General features: G+C 41.0%; 1 protein-coding gene across 1 annotated transcript; it reads right to left on the reverse strand.

Annotated features, from left to right (window-relative positions):
• Positions 1–161: 161 nt before the first annotated feature.
• On the reverse strand, positions 162–10,294 carry ftr83 (finTRIM family, member 83). The gene is made up of 7 exons (XM_072692781.1): positions 9,716–10,294; positions 7,727–7,822; positions 6,969–7,202; positions 6,137–6,296; positions 5,573–5,629; positions 4,950–5,042; positions 162–1,080 (listed from the first exon to the last, which is right to left on the reverse strand). Exons 1-7 carry the CDS (start codon positions 10,292–10,294, stop codon positions 554–556), a joined length of 1,746 nt encoding a protein of 581 aa, XP_072548882.1. The 3' UTR covers positions 162–553.
• Positions 10,295–13,872: the final 3,578 nt, after the last annotated feature.

Below are 13,872 nucleotides of genomic sequence, written 5' to 3' on the forward strand. Positions count from 1 at the left end.
CTGAAGCTCATCTCTTTTTCCAGACATCTGGGCATATTACTGTTCACTTATTAATCTAGCTGTCTTTTAACTTATTTGATATGATGGGTTGGTTGATTGGCTGCAGGACTCAAACCTTCTTTCATTTGTAGTTGGTTATAGTTGATGAAAATGCAAATAACTGGGAATTTCAGAAACCTTTATTGATTTCTCCATTTGTGCACACAGAACAACGTTTAGGCCTGAACCTATAGATGGTGTACATTCTGATCATTAGCTTTCTTCATGTTTATAAAACAGTATTAATAGGCAAATTAAGATTACATATAGGACATATGTGTATAGTTTATTAGAGAATAATATAATAACAAAACCATCAGCTCTAACAATAATGTCACACACATACATTGACAGATATCATGGTGTAAGCAACCTCATTCATGTGTTTTGTTAAAAAAGGTCTTCAATAAAAAAAAATTAAAATCTGTATTGATACAAATCCATATTCACACCAATGATCAAAATATATATTACATTTTCCATCCTCCTAGACTACCCTAGCACAGAAACAGCTCTACAACTGACAAATAGTGACGGCTGACTCGTACCACACCCAGAAGCCAGGATAGACCGGCTCACTGAAAGAGGTCTTGAACTGGTGGATAAGTGACATGGACTCAGAGACGTTATAGAAGGAAAGAGTGCCGCCATCGTAGTCCAGGAAAACCCCGATGCGGGACGAGTAGGGAGCGTTGATCTCTACCTGGTCTTTACTGTGGCGAGCTGAATAGCTGGAGTCAGAGCAGAAGAGGCTCCAGGACTTGCGGTTGTAGCCGATTCGGGCCGAATCCCCGTAACCCGTCCTCTTGATGCCTTTGTAGGTAATGCCTATAGAGGCTCCCTCCCCGCTCCACTCCACCTCCCAGTAGTAGGCCCCACCAGACAGAGCCTCCGTGCACAGAACTTGAGGGAGGCAGTCAAATCTCTGGGCGCTGTCACTGTAGGACTGAGGATCTCTCTTCAGGGCTGCTTTCCTGTTTCCTCGAGACAAGTAGAGCTGTTTGTAGGCTGTGTTCGGGTCTAGAGTCAGCTGGCAGGCATCTGTTGGAAAGAGCAGAGGAAATCAGAGCTCTTTACTGTTGGAGAAATCAGCTTTAAGATTTGATTACCACAGACAGTGATTTCAGTGATTTCCCTGTACTGGGAAAGTAACCTCAACATATGGCTATTGGCTTCAAATGGTAATGTGTATAACGTTGCTAGCACACAAAAACCTTGTATCTCTTATTACATTTTTCATTCTTTGACATAATGTGAATCTGGCAGTTGTTCTTTATATTTTGTCAGAATTTCATGTTGAATGGATCAATAGAAATGCTCCAAAACAACTAAGAATAAAATCTTCCATTCAAAGCTATGAGGTTTATTTCCTTTCCCTGTCAAGTTGCTGTTATGGAGATACAAAGTTTTTGCGTGACAGCAACAATAAGTGTGTTTTGAGTCAACAGGTTTCATGTGCTAAGAAAAGGCAACTACACTGAATTTACTGTCCGTGGTAATTGCCCCTATACTACAGATGCAGTATGTAGAGATTTGGTTGGACCTTACATCTAAATCATATAGTTATAAGAGTAAGAAATCAAAGTGTGGACCCTCACACAGATCCTTAGAGGTAGCGATGTTAATAAATATTACATTTAATAGGGTTGAATACTCCTTTTTGCTAAACAGTAAGTGAATCTTGAGTCATGTACAAACACTGGGTGAGCCACAGCTTCGTAAATGATTTTGGATCTCTAAAAAGTCAAATTTGCTCTTGTGACGTGATTAAATGCCTTTAGTGTTTTAAATGTCAAGCTTGTCAAGCTCCACAAAGGCATGGATTAAGTTAAAACACAGGTGGGATACAACTCAAAAGCAGAGGCCCTGTGTCAACCCACACTGTAGCACTCTGTCCCCAAATGAAAAAAGTAACCATTGCCAAATCCCAATTTTCAAGTGTTTTAGACAAGAAAGACAAAGATAACAGACCCTGAAGGTGAAGACCAGCCTTAAAGTAGGAGTGTTGACCTGGGATCAGTTTTTTTAAATTAATGTTAAGTGATTTCAGAACACTGCAAACAGGGAGAGGGCTGATCTCTGGTCAGCACTGCTACAGTACAAGTTAATGAGTACAGGCCCAGCATGCAGGTGAAGTCTAGAGTCTGCCCACCTCATCGGCTCTCAGAGTTGGTTGTACATTAGGTGGTGGTGGCTGCCAGAGGAACCACGTGGCCGTCTCTGATCTAGAGGGCCGAGAGGGGCAATATACACTTCAGACTGACTGCACATGTATGGCAACCACAATGGAATTCATGAGTTTGGCTACATTTGCTGTATTTACCTGATATGTGTATATGAAGTGTGTTTAAAGTGACAGTTTAACAAAAAAAAATCTTATTTACACATCTCATTTATCTCATTACACAAATATGCACTTCATCAGTCTAACGTCTAACCACACAAAATGAATACTTCAAGATGGCCACTGTTTTAGCTAGCTACATACTTCTGTCCCTTTTTAAAGATCTAAGTGCCATACAGTGTCAGAAACCACATTAGCAAGCACAATTATTAGGTTACTTAGCCAGTAGTTTGCAGTTTCCGTAGCTAACTGTTCCAGTATTAGTTTACATGATTTGATAGCTAGTTGATAGCTAGTTGCTTCAATTCAGGCTGTTAACACTTACATTACATTTGTGGCATTTAGCTGACGTTGTAATCCAGAGCAACTTACAAGGTAACTCGTATTACAGAGGAGGGCCAATGTAGTGTTAGGAGTCTTGCCCAAGGACTCTTATTGGTATAGCACAGCATAGCCACCCAGACTGAGAATCGAACCCCAGTCTCCCACATGGTGTGGTAGCTCAGTGGCAGGTAGCGGTGTTATCTGTTGTGCCACACCAACCACTACACATTGTTAACTACACATTCATATACGCATGATGGCTGCCTCATGTATTTTGGTGCATAATTGTATATTATTATTTGCAATTTTAATAACAAATAAAGCAGTCTAACCAAGTCCGCAATTACCCGGACTTGTATGATGTGTTCTTGCTGCTGCACAGTGACAAATATGCTTGTCAGAACAGCTGGAGAGAGGATCAGCAGTATTGTAAAAGTTGATGTGGAAAACTGCTCAGTGTTCTCTGATAAGCCTCCATTAACATGTAAGACAAGTATGTGAACCATTAGGTTCATGACGCAGCCGGTTGTCTACGCAAACGCATGGCCAAACAGCCAGTATATCTCCAGGCTAACAGAGAAGACACATGTGAATAAACAGACACATGGGGCACTGAATATATGTGAGTTACAATTTGTGAGTTACCATTATTTTACCATCATAGAGATGCATCTTTTTTTAGACAGAGATTAAATCCACATTGCTTAGTAACGACCCATGTGAGTGCGTTGACTAGGGAGGGGCAGCTAAAACGTAGCTAATCAGTCACATTTCTGGCTGTGGATGTTGATAGTACATATCAAGATCCACAGCCAGAAATGTGACCGATTAGCTACGTTTTAGCTGTACTTAATGACTACAACTAGCTTACAGAACATTCAGATTACGTTAGACACCAGAGCTGCACTTTTAGTCCAATCTAAACTATAACATGAACAGAACAGGATGTTAAAAGGTAAAGGTAAAGGTAAAGGTGCACGTATTTGTTAAAGTAGGTAGACTCACACTCACACTCATGTCTGCAGATAACGTAAAATAACTGGCTAAGAGCTAGTATTCAGAGACAGGTTCAAATATTTACAGAAGTAGTAAACAAAAAGTCTACTATTCATACTGAAGCTTTGATGTTGCTGTCAATGTACACCACACACTATCCTGACGTATGGTCCGATCTGACTGGTCAAACTGAGTCGAATGCCCAGAAATTAGGCAAACTTAATCAGATTTTAAGCAACATACTTTCGTGTGGATTGTAATAATTCAGAATCCTGCCCAAATTGGATATGCCTACAAATTTGAGCTTCCTATATGAGCAAAACCAGATTTTTCGTCAGTTGTATTACTTTCAAACTCTATGTAACAAATTACTATGTAAAACCATAGCATGCCTATGTTCCTCGGCCAGCAAACTACCATGGTTTGGTTTGCCACGGTTAACTGAATCTTGCAGTGCACCTTCATGCTATGAGGACAGTAAGGGGGACAGTAAGGAGGTCCACTCTCTCCTCGGCGCTAATCAAGGCGCCACCCGGATTGCACACAATAGATGAAACACTCAATTTTTCTTTTGTTGCCCTGGCTTTATTGTGCTTTTCAGCTGGACAGGAACAACAGGCGTTTCGGCTAAATGCTTCCAGCTGGAGGGGAACAACAAACAATCACCAGAACATCCGCACTCGCGGATGCAGGCATTCAGCTGAAGTGTTTGCTGCATCTCTCCCGCTGAAACTCATAACAAACACGCAGCTGAAAGGAGGAGAAGCTCCAGGTTTCTAGGTTCCACGCTAAAAAGGTGTGGTGGGGGGTTTGGAGAATGATACTATTGCTAGTAAAGTTCTTCCCAAGTTCTTGGAACGCCCTCCCTCCCTTGACAAACCCTACGCCCACTCGCCTAACTGAACAAGCCTGTTTTTTAGGCCTGCTCACGCACAAATCCTATATCTAAAGAATGCGGTGGGACTACTCCCACAACAGTCTGTCCTGGAATGGGCGAAAGGCCAGGCACGTACTTCAGAGTTTTGTTTAAAGTCTAATTAAGCAGCTAATATGTCCCAACATCCATATCCCTTTCCACAAAGTATGCAGGCTTATTTCTGTGTTAGTAATCTCAGATTATCTTAATCCAAGTAAATTATACAGTGAAGAACTGAAGTGTGGATCCACATATGGGCCCTCGCTGTTTAAGGGGTTTACACATGCCCTTGAACTTCATGCGTCTAATTATTACTATTAAAAAACTTACGCTGGAGAAATTCGTCCCTGCTGCGTGGAGCTGCATGGCTGCGGGGTGCTGAGTTTAGGGTTCGCTGAGTCTTGTACACATCAACTTCATCAGCTAGAGACACAACAAAGATGGAGAGGGGGGAAATTGGACTTACAGTGGCTATACAGTGGCATTTTTCCAAGAAAGCATATTACAGATTCCTCATCAATGTCAAACAGTTTCAGTTCAAGGCAAAACTCTGGTAAATTCTGCCCCTGAAACTGATATCTGCTACTGCAAACGTACATAGTCACTTGGGCAATTCTAGGTACTTTCTGTTTAAGAAAGAATGAAAGAAACCCATCGGAGCTATGCAATACATGCCCAGCGAACAGTGACGGCACTCTCGATCTACTATACGAGGTCTGTACATAATTTCACCTCATGATGATAAGATGTTGTGTTGAACCCAACATGCTTTCTTTTAAAACCGCCTTTTCATTAACATGGTATCAAAGCAAACACAAGCTGTTGCTTAGCGACCAGCCAAAAATGTTTTGGACTCCAATGTTGACTTTTGACAAATGCCATTCCAGCATTCCAGCCAATCTTCACAAAGCAAACAGCAGGAAGTCTAACGTTTCCCATTTTAATGAACTTACACTTCATAGTCTTCCTCCGCTTTCGGTCCTCCAGCTGACAGAAGGGCATTTTGTTCACTGCAAAAGAATTTGGAGCTGTGAGTCACCCTGGTATTGCACTGTATGTGTATTGCATTATAAATGCCTTATCTGGACAGTTAGTGTTTATTTCCTCACTAAAACACTTTTTTAGAATGAATACTAATAATATCCATACAAACAGTAGTGGTTTTCCATCACTGTGTTCATTAAAACATCTCCAAAGCTCTCCTCATGGGGGTCTAATATTATTTATAGTGATCAATACCTGGTTTGGTAAATCAGTGCTTAATGATGTTAAATCTATAGAACTGAACTGAAATCCATGCACTGGCTGGAGGCGTCCAGGACAAATCTGGAACCAAGCTTTGCTACTTTCTTAAGAATGAGAAATTCTTGTTACAAGTTTGGAGGGATGAGCTTAAGTGCCTTAAACATCTGCACAGTTCTATTATATTAAATATTATATTATACAGATTTAAAAGCTTTGAAAAGGATGAAGGCTCTGATTGAAGGCATTACATCCTGCAGTAAGTGTGCACTGACCTACGGTGGCCACCTTGACCAGCTCCTCATTGCTGTACTCGCTCAGATGCTGTTTCAGTTCTGAGACGGTCTTGGTGACAGAGCCAAAGGAGAAGTAGGGGTTCACACTGACCGAGGGCAGCTCCTCAGCATCCGTCTGGGCTAATAGCATGTGGTAACTCTGCGAAAGAAGAAACAACAGAAAGCTATGAGGTTTATTTTGATGTCAAGTGCGTAGGTATGTGAAGAGTCTGGAAATTGTTGTGGAAATCTTTACACTTTTATTCAACAGAATTAAGACTTAACATCTGGGCTTGTATGCAAAGGTTTGGCCAGCCCTGGCGAAATTGGTCCAATTCTTAAAATCTTTCCACCCACAATTACTATTTATTAGATTTTTATTTGTGTTTATTTACTGAAATATGGAATCAGCAAAAAATATTGCACATTTTCTGTTATATTTTAAAATTCAATTCAATGTTAAATTCACCAAATAAACTGAACTAATGCCATATTTAAATCTGTTTCCTGTATTTTGTTCATATGTCTTCAACTGTTCAAATGTACAGTTATAAAATGTGACTGGGTTCAGTTCTACTACCTTTTAGCTACATTAGCCTTTCAGCTCCAGTGCAAAACTAACATGTCTTTGCTCATCAGCTACCTATATTTGTTGCAATGCAAACTGAAAATTGTGTACATTTTTCACTGAACTTTTCCTTTAACTTTTAGCTGTCTTATTAAATTATGAAGAAATTCACACTGAAACAGTAGGGTCCTGCTTTCTGTGTGGCTCATCATGCTGACTAGGCTGCTCAGAGCCTTTCCTGCATTTCCAGCTAGGCCTGTTCACCTGGATGAAGTGGATGTGGTCTTCAGTGCGCGAGAGCTGCGTCAGCTCGTTGTCTCTTCTCTTCAGGTCAGCGATCTCCTGGCCCAGGCGCTCCATGTGGCCCTCGGCAGTGTTCAGTGCCGCCTTCTTATTCGACGAGATCAGCTTGGCCATTTCTTGCTGCATCCTTTCGATGGTGCGCAGCATGTCTCCAAACAGCTTCTCACTCTCCTGCAGTGCCCGCTGCGCAGAGCTCTGAGGAGAAAACACTGGTCGGTTATTTATTATTTGGCACTTTGGCAGTTTGGCATGTGTTGCAGTTGCCTCTTTCTTTTCGTGCAGCGCTTTATTAGACTGTATGTTATTTATAATTCTTTAAATAGAAAACTCTTTTCATGCTCAGTTAAGGTAATCTTCATGTCGAAAGTTGTACAGATCCAGGTGCAGAAAACAGGCTTCCATCGTGAACCAGTGACTAGAGAGAAGTCTTGGTATGGATTGGTCAGCTATGATGAGGTATGGTCCTCTTTTGTGGCCACTCGGCATGGTTTATATACTCGGCATGGTTTATATAAGAACACAATTGGCATTGCACAGGCTAGAAATACAACAATTACAACAATTACAACAATGAAATGAAGTGCACTTGTGAGAGTTTGACTGCCCCCTGATTGTGCTGTGAAGCCCGGTGGGCATGACTATGCGATTATGAGTTAGTTATTGAGAATTGAAACAACCTTCCATCATGACCGCATTCACCTTCTAAACCCTTCACTCACCTTCAGTGCATCCACCGCTTGCTTCAGCTCCTCCATTTGTTTCACTCTGTCATGGATCTTCTCCTGAATCTCAGCCTGGGTGGCACCCAAGCGTTGCTACAAAGAAATAAAACCAGCAATATTACAATTTGACAATATTCCAGAGTGACTTCCATTTGAATCATGTTACCCAAGTAGGAAAACATAGAGTCAGGGGTCCTGCCCAAAGTAAAAACTCTTATTGGTGTAGTGTAGGGTAGCTGCTACCCACTATGCTACACCAATATAATATACAATATTTTTAAAATTTTAAGTACTGATTATAGCATTAATGTCTATCTTTCACCAAGGCAAGTTAGTTCTTAAATCAAAAACACCTATTTAATGGTATTTTATACATGGTGCTAAACTGGCAGAACTGTTTAATAGTGAAATAAAGGCAGCGAGGTCATTCGGTAACTGGAACGATTGCACAACACTAGGCTTGTCAAAGAACAATAATCACAAAAAACTGAGGTCCTCCCCTCAGCAGTAATACAGCACAAACGACTTCTTTATCCCTTAGCAGGGCAGAGATCACACACACTGATGTGTTTGTTTTAGGCAATAGATAGCAATAGATTCTCTCTTTTTTACACAAGAATAAGCATTAAATTCTTTGGTAAATACGAGTCAAAGGGGGAGTTCAACTCCAGTTCTGGAAGGCCTTTATCTGTCACAGTTTTGTGAAAAGGAATTGGTGAATTTGGTGAATTCCTTGCTCCTACCACTCTGAGTTCCACCTGAGTTCATTGTTAGGTTTAGGTAAATGTGTGTAAGGGTAGGGAAAGCAGCAAACTGTGATGGACAGCCATAATGTAAGGATTCTAACTGACCTTTCCATGCTTTGCCCACTAATAAGTTGTTTCATTGCTGCTGTAGCGAGATTGGACAGGTTTTACAGACAGTTGTCCAGAAGCACATGTCAAGAAATGTGGGGGTAATGAATAACCTTCGCTTTATAGACTAGAGTTTTATGTTTTTGCCATAATGTCAATATACAATGGGGGCCAAACGTCGGAGACCACTAGGTGAAATGACATTGGCTAGCTTCATGTGACTCTGTTCTTAGCCCTGTGACAGAAGGGGTCCAAATGATGTGATCGAAGAAGTCAGATGATTCTGTCTGCATAACAATTTGGGCAAAATGCTCAATGAACATGATTTTTAAAATTTCTTAGAATGTGTGTCCCCCTTTTTGGGTTAATAACAGCATGCATGGGGTCCATGACTTGTGCAAAAGCCTCTAATGAGCAAATCAACAGTATCTGAGACCTGTCAGAACAAGAGAGTGATAAAACTGGTCTTTTTGTGCAAAGATGTTCACAAGAGTCCATTACACATGTACCTACATTCACATTCACATGTATTTAAATGTGAATATTTACCAGGAAATGGTGCAGAAATATTTCTTCTTTATGTTACTTGTCTTGACTTTTCTTTGATAGATTTTTTATTTCATTCTAAGAAACGTTGTTGTTTGTTTTTAGGTTTAAGTAAAATAATCTACCCCCACCGCATATGGAAAATATGCCAGTACAATTAATGTCAGCATTTAATTCCTTAGAATAACTCCAACCAGGAGTATATAACAGTGTTAACTAGCTAGTTAGCTACCTACATAACAAAATATGAAGAACTTTTGGCTTAGACAATCAATCAGATGTGCCTAAAAAAACAATTTCACAAAATAAACAATACCTGATCTGTCTTAACAATGTGTCCTTTCAAGTACACACAGAATTAGGCTCTGAAATTAATAACACACTCTAAATGTAGAGTCCAGAGTCAGAATCCTGTGAAACAATTTCTCAGGTTGAACGGTTGTTCTTGCCGAGGTCAACAGTAGCTACACAAGAACACACTCAGGGTAATGCTGACTTGAACTGAAAGATGAACATAACCATGTGACTCTCTATCTTGCTCTCTTCCTCTCTCTCTCCAGACACCTTACGCCCAAAGTCATCCTACCTGCATGTCGGCACGCTCCTGGTCAGCCGACACCATGTCATGGCCCTTGTGCTCCTTGACGGTACACAGCACACAGATGCACATTTGGTCGGTTCGGCAGTAGAGCTCCAGGCCCTTCTGGTGCTGAGGGCAGATCTGCCGGTCCAGGTGGCCGATCTCATCCACCAGCTTGTGCCTTTTAAAGGTGGCCGACTCGTAGTGAGGTTTCAGGTGCTTCTCGCAGTACGAGGCCAGGCACATCAAGCATGACTTGACTGCCTTCAGCTTCTTGCCAATGCAGATGTCGCAGGCTACATCCTTGGGGCCCGCATAGTTGTAGTCAGGCGACGGAGGGGCCGGAGGGGATAGCTCTGGCTGCCTAAGGGTAGAGGAAGAGCTGCGGGACGTCTGCATGCGCCGTGGGTTAGGCCTCTTGTTGTAGGTGACCCGGCACTGGGGACACAGGTACTGGCCCGTGTGGTCGGCATGGTCCCAGTAGGTCTTGAGGCAGATGGAGCAGAAAATGTGGCCGCAAGGGATGGACACAGGGTCCCTCAGGTCCTCCTTGCAGAGGTAGCAGATGTCCTGGTCAAAAGACATTGGCTTCAGAAATAGGAGAATGCTCTGAGATTGTGATCTGACAGGTGATCAGCCTTTGAGAGACTGTGTGTTTGGCGAACGTCAGGCAAAGTGAGACTCAGGCGCCACTGCAGCCTGTTAAATACAGTAAACAGGCGGGCAGAGAGGGAGGACAAACTGGTTGAGCAGAAACTAGTAAGCGAGGGGAGGGGAGTGGCTGAGAGACACAGGTGAGTGCTGTAAAAGACTGAGCAAGAGGGGGAGAGAGAGAGAGAGATAGAGAGAGAGAAAAAAGGCCAGTCATCAATCAATCAGCCCTCTATGAATAGGAAAGGTGTTTAGAATGAATGAAATGTGTGATCTCAGGACACAACACTGTTTTGACAGTTGTATGTGTTTCCATCAGCATTACACTATCCAAATAAGCACAAACCTCAAAGTTTGCATCATCCGTAACTATGACAGTTTGGTAACCAAACCCGCATGACAGCACAGAGTAACAGTAAGTTATGACTGAAAATATGACACCTGAAGTTACACTCACATGGTGTCCATTTATATGAAGCAACAGATGATTGCTGAGTATGAAGCCTATGAATCAGCCTTTTCCAGTCCAGTAATGTCAGATAGTGCTGCCATTTAAAATAAGTAATATGTCAACATTACTATTTTGGAAGCTAACTGATTTAGCCAATGGTGGGGGGGCGACATTTCAATCACATTTCTTTAAGTCGCCCAAATACACCCATAATTCCTGCTCATTCATTGTTCCTTCTGAAATCAAGGGTTGTTGGAGTAACTGTATCTACTGACCAGGAAAGGCTTTCTACTAGATTCTGGAAAATTGCTGTGAGGATTTGATTGTATTTAGCAACAAGAGCATTAGTGAGGTCAGAATGTTGAAGGATCACCACCCCACCTTATCAACAACTCCCCAACCCATCCCAAAAGTATGAGATCGAGCACCATCATTCCAGTGAGCACAGTTGTTCCACAGCTCCACAGCTCACCCCTCTAGCCCTGGCCTGGCATTAGGCTTGGTGCCAATAAGGCTTCAGAGAGTTCTGAATGTATTCATTAGAAGTGGTGTCCACAAACATTTGAATAAAAAAAACATTAGGACACAAATGAAAATGTTTTCCAGTACCTACAGTTTGTGAATGATCGGACAGTAAGCGTTGTGCATGCAAAAGGTATGTGGCTAGCTGGAACAGTCTAGTAAGTCAGGTAAATTTGTCTTTTTAATGTATAATTTATCAATTTGCCATCTCTATCTGACCATTTATTCTACAGCTATTTAATTATCTGGTTTCAACCTAAGGAGGATGGGATAAGTTTTCATTCATTCATTTCATTCATTATGCTCTCTGGAACTCCCAAACATGAGTGGCTGAAGCATCACTGTTGATCAAATCTGTGATTTCCTATTCATAGGGATGTTTTTCCACTAAAGTGTGTAGTTTAATTTAGTTGTTCTTGTCTAATTTGTATTTTTAAAGATATTCTCAGCTTGTATAAAATGTTTCTTTTTCTGATGAGTTGAAAGTAAAGTAAGACTGGAGTTTATCCACCTACTCTTTTCAAGAATGTTTTTGGACAATATAATGGATACACTACACAAATCACACTATGACTAATCGGTGGCTTTTCACCACAGTGGGTTGAGTTTGTGGGTGATATATGACCTCATCTTCATCCAGACCTTTTGCGCTTCCTGGTGAACACATTCTCAAGGGGCCCCTGTTGCTAATGCAGCACATTAATGTTGCTACTGGATGTCTTCATATAACTTCAGACTATAAAGCTTCCATTATGGATGTTCACCTAGAATCTAGACGAAATGGGACCTTTTGGCAAACCCAGAGGGTAAATTATTAAAAAGAAGATACATGTTTCACATTTGGACCAGACCTTCATGGCTAAAGGCTTAAAATAGCAAGTAAAACAGTACAACACCAATTCTGTGCTAGCAGAGGCTAAAAAAGGTCCACTAATGATATTAAAGTGACGCTAACTTGATTGAAATGGTTGAAATGAACATTTGCTGATGATTCATTGTCCTGAGGACAGCTTTGATGTAATGGATTAAAAAAGTAAAGGGTCAACTTTTACTGAACCCTTTTGTATCCTGCGAGGCCTAGCTCTTCTTTCTGAAGTAGCTCTTGCTTTTATCCTTGTCCAAAGAAAGGCGGAAATGTGTGTTTGTAGACGTGCCCCCCACCAGGCCAATGGAATCTCTACTGCACAAATTCAAACAGGCTTTAAGTGGTTGTTATTCAGCATGACAGAAAGCAGAGCCAAAGTTTAGATTGCCCCATAAAAGTAAGGGCAGTTGAGAAATCTTTTTGGTGTCTGTACTTCAGCTCTATGTCCAAATAAAATCACAGTAGAAATCCTTGTCAATCTCATTATTCACTTCTCGTTCAAATATCACTTCATTTTGAGTCTTTCAGGTGTTGTGTTGTCTGATGGGATAGGAATTTCCAATAAAGACACCAGTGAATAAATTCAATACATTTACTTTTCGATACATATGCTTCTGGAATAATTGTGGTGGATCTCTATGAAAATCTCTATGTGGATACTAATAATAGTCATTTTATCACTTTTTCAACTTTTGTACTGATTTCTAAAAATATCAAATTATGACCAGCTCTACTACTGGTCACTATTCAGAAGTTAACTGTGCAGATGTGTTGTCCTGGAAGCATTAGTGTGGAAGAAGTATTGGGAATATGTACAGTTTTCAGAACATAGACATTAAGCATCTGCTTCCAGTCCATATTACATTTTGACTTTCAAAGATATCTAAAAAGACCAAATGAAAGGTGATGTGGTAAAGGGCACAGACTAAATGAGGGGAAACACCTCACTCATGGTTTCTTAGACAGCAGGGAATATGCTCAAGTTATTATTCATTCAGCCATATGTGGTTAAATGTGCTCTACACACAAGATTGGACTGTACCGCTGGAATAGACTACTATCAATGTCTTTAATGTAAGCTTAAAGCATTTTTCCTCTATACCTAAAAAAAACGAAGAGGCTTGTGACAACTCAAAAAATAAAAATATATGAGTATATAAAATGATCTAATAATGACCCATGTCATGCTGCTGGGTTACGGTATATAATCTAAATATGTTCTAAATGTATTCAGAGTATGTTACTTTTTTATCTACTTGAGTGAAAACTTTTTCTGAGCACATTTCATAACCCTAACCATGAATTCACCCATCGCTACATTTCAGGATCATTATTCAGCCACCAGATCTTTGCTTTCAGTGTGAGGTGCAAAAAATGTCAGCAGCAGGAATGTGCCCTGGCCTGATAAGTCAGATAACGAAGGGTCAGAAAACTGGGGGCCCGCGGAGGTAAATGCTTCCGCCAAGCTAGAGTGAGCTGGCTTGATCCAGTACTAGTCGTCCAGCATCAGTACCTGAACTCACTAATGCTCTTGTATCACTGAACGCAATGAGATACTCAAAGCAATGTTCTAAAATCTAGTGTAAAACCTGCAGCAAAAAAAAGAAATAAACACCCCATGAATACTCCTGACTGGTAAAAGGTAGGTTGTTACAAATGTTTTGGTGATGAAAA

This window comes from Salminus brasiliensis, chromosome 1, assembly GCF_030463535.1.
Source record: "Salminus brasiliensis chromosome 1, fSalBra1.hap2, whole genome shotgun sequence".
Taxonomy (NCBI): Eukaryota; Metazoa; Chordata; class Actinopteri; order Characiformes; family Bryconidae; genus Salminus; species Salminus brasiliensis.